Source organism: Cervus canadensis, chromosome 6 (genome assembly GCF_019320065.1).
Source record: "Cervus canadensis isolate Bull #8, Minnesota chromosome 6, ASM1932006v1, whole genome shotgun sequence".
Lineage (NCBI taxonomy): Eukaryota > Metazoa > Chordata > Mammalia > Artiodactyla > Cervidae > Cervus > Cervus canadensis.
This window is the reverse complement of record NC_057391.1, coordinates 25343021-25347656: the sequence shown is the minus strand read 5'-3', so window position 1 is coordinate 25347656 and position 4636 is coordinate 25343021. Positions and strand designations below refer to the sequence as shown.

Genomic DNA, 4636 nt, shown 5'->3' with positions numbered 1-4636 from the left:
TTCTTCACCTCAATGAAATGACATAATGAGAATATCCATTCCATAAGACTTATGAATAATGCTGAAATTGCAAAAAGCACTGCATGAGTGGCATCGGTTATTACCTCCCCCAGGACACAAACGATGACAAACCAACTCCATTGCATCATGAAAGAAACTTCAATTAATAGATTACTTTCTATTCTTTAGCAATCATATTAAATAACAAACTGCACAATTTCTTGTAAAAGAGAAACTTCCCACAGATTTTATAAATATTTCTTTTTCTATTTGCTGAAATATTTATCTTTCTGGGAGAGACACAGTGAACTTAGTGTGACTTACTTAAGCAGAGTACACAATTCACCAATCACATTTATTTCCCACAGTAGAGACAGCAATATTAACTGTTAAGTATTTGGGGGGATTTCAAGCCTACGAAATAGAATTTAATCAAAGGTCTCTCTGAACACCAGTGAAGACAAAAGAATACTGTTTAATTTTAATGGACCAGAACCTGGTGGTCCGGAGTCGACGATAAGAAAGTAAGAGAGAGAAAGAGGCTGATAGCGCTTGTTGGTCCTTTAATGGACCGGAACCTGGTGGTTCGGAGAGTAAGAGAGAGAAAGAGGCCGATAGCGCTTGTTGGCCCTTTAAGGGACTGGAACCTGGTGGTTCCGAGAGTAAGAGAGAGAAAGAGGCCGATAGCGCTTGTTGGCCCTTTAATGGACCGGAACCTGGCGGTCCAGAGAGTAAGAGAGAGAAAGAGGCTGACATCCCCTGGTTTACGCGGAAAGCCAATACAGCCCTGTTGTTAGGGCTCGCGCTGCTGCACGTAGGCACCAGGTGCCCTCTCCAGTGGGTGAAGGCACAGTGCGCCTTCCCCAGAGGGTCTTAGAAGCCGGGGCAAGAAAGAGCTCAGCGGGCCTCCGCGCTCCAAGGAATTAGCCAGAAATAGAGAGAGAGAAAGACAGAAAGAGGGAATAGAAAGAGAGAAAGAGAGAAAGAAAGAGAGAAAGAAAGAAGAGAGAAAGAGAGAGAGAAAGAGAGAAAGAAAGAAAGAAAGAAAGACACGGGGACCAAAGCTCTGATGGAGCAAAGGTGTTTTAATCAACATGGCGTGGGCATATATACTGTCTTACAAGGTGGTTATTCTCAGCAAAGACAAAGATTAAAATTCCAGACTTACAAAACATAAGATGATCCCCATCAAAGAGAGAGTTGCAAACAATCACCTTTTACCATTTGGCTCATAAAAAGGAAGAGGGTACTTATCACTGTAATGAGAAATGCCTGGATTCCTCAGCCCCGGGAAAGCCGTGCCTCTCCTCTTAATTCCTGAATATTCAGGAATCAATAAGGGCCAGAGGGTTCCTGACAGATCCAAAACAGCACACAGGAAGCCTTTTGTTAAATGCTTCCTGACATTTAACAAGGAATTTTAAATGTTTTTCATAATTAAAGCTACAGTTTGAAATTTGGCTTTGGTAGGATCTACCTTTGTTATGGTAATAGTAGAAACAAGGAAAAGTTTTACAACTGGTAAAGAAGTACTAAATGCTAATGACAATTTTGTAGGGAGAAGACGTACAAATGAGAGATGTAAAGCTCTCCCTTTAAACAGAACTACAGAAGAAAGCTGAAAGAATTGAATGCGAACAGAAAATCAAATACAAAATTGATTTGAAAGTGAAAGGTCAGTGACCTGGCAACTGGAGGCATAGTTTCTGGTACCTGTCTCTCTCTGGTGACTTCTAGCTGTGTGCTCTTTGGCAAAGTGTAGCCACCTCTCAATTCCTGGGTTTAACATGTGCAACTGTGGGAATGAGAACTAACACTGTTGGTAATCTATCCTAGTTTTAAATTCTATAATTTCAACATAGGATTAATAATTTCCCAGACTTCCAGATAGACAAACTTGATAAAGATGCAAAATATGTAAAAAACTGGGGAAATAAGAAGCGGAGTAGGAACAAAGATAATTAAAATCAAGATTGGTAGTAAGTAGATGAAAGAAAATAAAAATGCCCAGTTTGTCTATCAATATAATAATTGGTCAATAAAAGGAAAAGATAAAATATCATTATTTGCTCATTTACATGGTACTCTCTTAGGACCAGATAGATTACAAAGGACATATGATTTGGTTTTTAACACTTTGATGTACAGAGTTTCAAAGAATGACATGATTTATAATTTAATGATGAAATAGATATCATAATTTAATAAACAATGTATTTCTAGGTATACAACACTGCATAAGTTTTAAATATTTCTCTGAAATTGCATTATGTCTTTTCTGAAACCAGCATGAGAGAGAATCTATAGTTCCACATCTTCATAGCAATTCAATCAGGAAATATTTCTATAATGCACAAGACGACTGCACAGTCTCCTCATTGCCACGTTCATCTCCTTGTTCCTGAATGTATAGATGACTGGATTCAGAAAAGGAGTGATAAATGCATCAAAAATAGCAAGATATTTATCTAAGTGTGATGTGGGAGAAGGCCAGGTGTAGAAAAACATTAGTGGCCCAAAGAACAAAACCACCACAGTAATATGAGCTGACAAAGTGGAAAGGGCCTTGGATAACCCACGAGAAGTATGTTTCCAAACAGTGAACAGAATGAAGATGTAGGAAATGACCAGCAAGACAAAGGAGCCCACAGAAATGAGCCCACTATTGACAGTTACCATGAACTCGAGTTCTTGGGTGTTTGTGCAGGCAAGTCTGAGGAGCCGAGGGAGGTCACAGTAAAAACTATCTAACACATTAGGACCGCAAAATGGTAAATCTACTACAAAAGCCAGTTGAACCAATGAATGTATAAGGCCAATGGTCCAGGAAGTGACTAAAAAGTGTAGACACATTCTTGGACTCATGATGGTAAGGTAGTGGAGAGGCTTACATATGGCCACATATCTGTCAAAGGCCATGGTGATGAGCAGCACCATCTCAGTGCCCCCAGCAGCATGGCTAAAGAAGATCTGGTTAATACATCCACAAAAAGAGATGGATTTATGCTTCTTGAAAATATCACAAATCATTTTAGGGACTATGATTGAGCAAAATACCATGTCAATCAATGACTGAGAGGTTAGCCAAGAGGAAATACATGGGGGAGTGCAGATGAGAATCCAAGGCTACAGTGAACACAACGACAAGGTTTCCCATCATGCTTGCAGAGTAGAACAAAAAGGCGAAGACAAAAAGGAGGGGCTGGACCTCCCAGGAAGTGGTGAATCCCAGGAATATGAACTCTGATACTATGGATTGATTCATTACATCCATTGCCCCAGACACCAGGATCACTTTTCACTTTACCTAAAGGAAGAAGGAAAATGAACAAGCATTGCCTAGACAATATTGGTATTTTAGAAATAAAGCCTCCAGTCCATGAAAAAATTATCATGTTAACATCTCACACAACCAGTCTTCACTACATGCACACCTGACTCTGCTTAGAGGAATACTATGGTTCCCATACGGCATTATGAATTTCAAAACTACTACTATTAAATTATTCTTCCTCTGGACCTCTTTCCCTTTTGCTTTCTTCTAGTAAAACATGGATATTTCCTATTTCCTGTTGAAGAAGGAATTCATAGGGCCTGAACTCCATCTCAGGCCTGTCCATGCTGGCTGTGCTTGACTGCCTCTCCAGTGGACTCTGAACTCTCTGCTTAGTGCCTGTGAGGACAACAATGGAAGGATAAGACCCCCTCCAGACAGAGGAATCCTGAAGATCACATCCAGGCTACTCATTGCCTAAGAGGAAGCATACCGTAATCACACCTGTCTCCGGACAGGTCATAAACTTTTTTTCGTATCTGTCAAGATGTAATCACAGGCTTATGGATTATTAACTGGTTGGAATGTAACTGCGGGCTTATTGACTATTGACTGTTTAAGACACGTACACATGGGGCAAGTGGTGGGTTAAGACACGTACACATGGGGCAAGTGGTGGGTTTAGACACGTACACATGGGATAGGAGGTGGGTTTAGACACGTAGGCATGGGGTATAAAAGATTTTCACAAATGCTGGTCGGGGTCCTTGGCTAAGAGGAGACTCTGCCTTGGGCCCGCCGGCGTAATAAACTGCACTCCACTATCTGCATTGTCCTTCTGAGTGAGTCTGTTTCCCGGAAAGCGTGGCTATAACATTTGGTGCATGGGCCGGGAAACTCTTCACTTTGAGGAGACAGGTCTCATTTGAGGCCACCCCGAGGCTTTGTGGCTTGAATCTCCTAGAGGGGGGAAGGCGCCTCGCCCCTCTGGAAGAATTCAGCCTTTCAAAGCCCGGTTTCTTCGCTTTGGCAGGTAGTGGACCGCAGCAGGGGAACTGAGCGCTCAGGTGAGGAGGAGCCCACCCAGTAGGGTGGAAGAGGGGGCCTGATCACCCCCCTGGGAGGGACCAGAAGGAGCGGGGACCCACAGGAGCCTGGAATAGGCAGGTGGCGATTGCTTGGTACACAGGTCGACGAGCGTGCTGGGGTTTAGGAAGGAAATTTGTGAAGGACCTTTAGGAGGTGTGTCCACGCTGTCTCGGGGAAAATTATTACCAAGCGATCGCCAGGGGATTTTTAGGATAGGAAACTGGTCCTTGTATGCTCGTATTCTGCCCTCCCCCAGGAGGTGTCCCGTCTGCT

The 4636-nt window shown here is 42.5% G+C and overlaps 1 protein-coding gene across 1 annotated transcript; it reads right to left on the bottom strand.

The window, feature by feature from the left end:
• Positions 1–2331: 2331 nt before the first annotated feature.
• On the bottom strand, positions 2332–3283 carry LOC122444098 (olfactory receptor 4F15-like). Its single transcript, XM_043472901.1, is given in 2 exon segments — positions 2332–3075; positions 3077–3283. Coding segments are annotated over 2 exon segments (942 nt in total). The 5' UTR covers positions 3275–3283.
• Positions 3284–4636: the final 1353 nt, after the last annotated feature.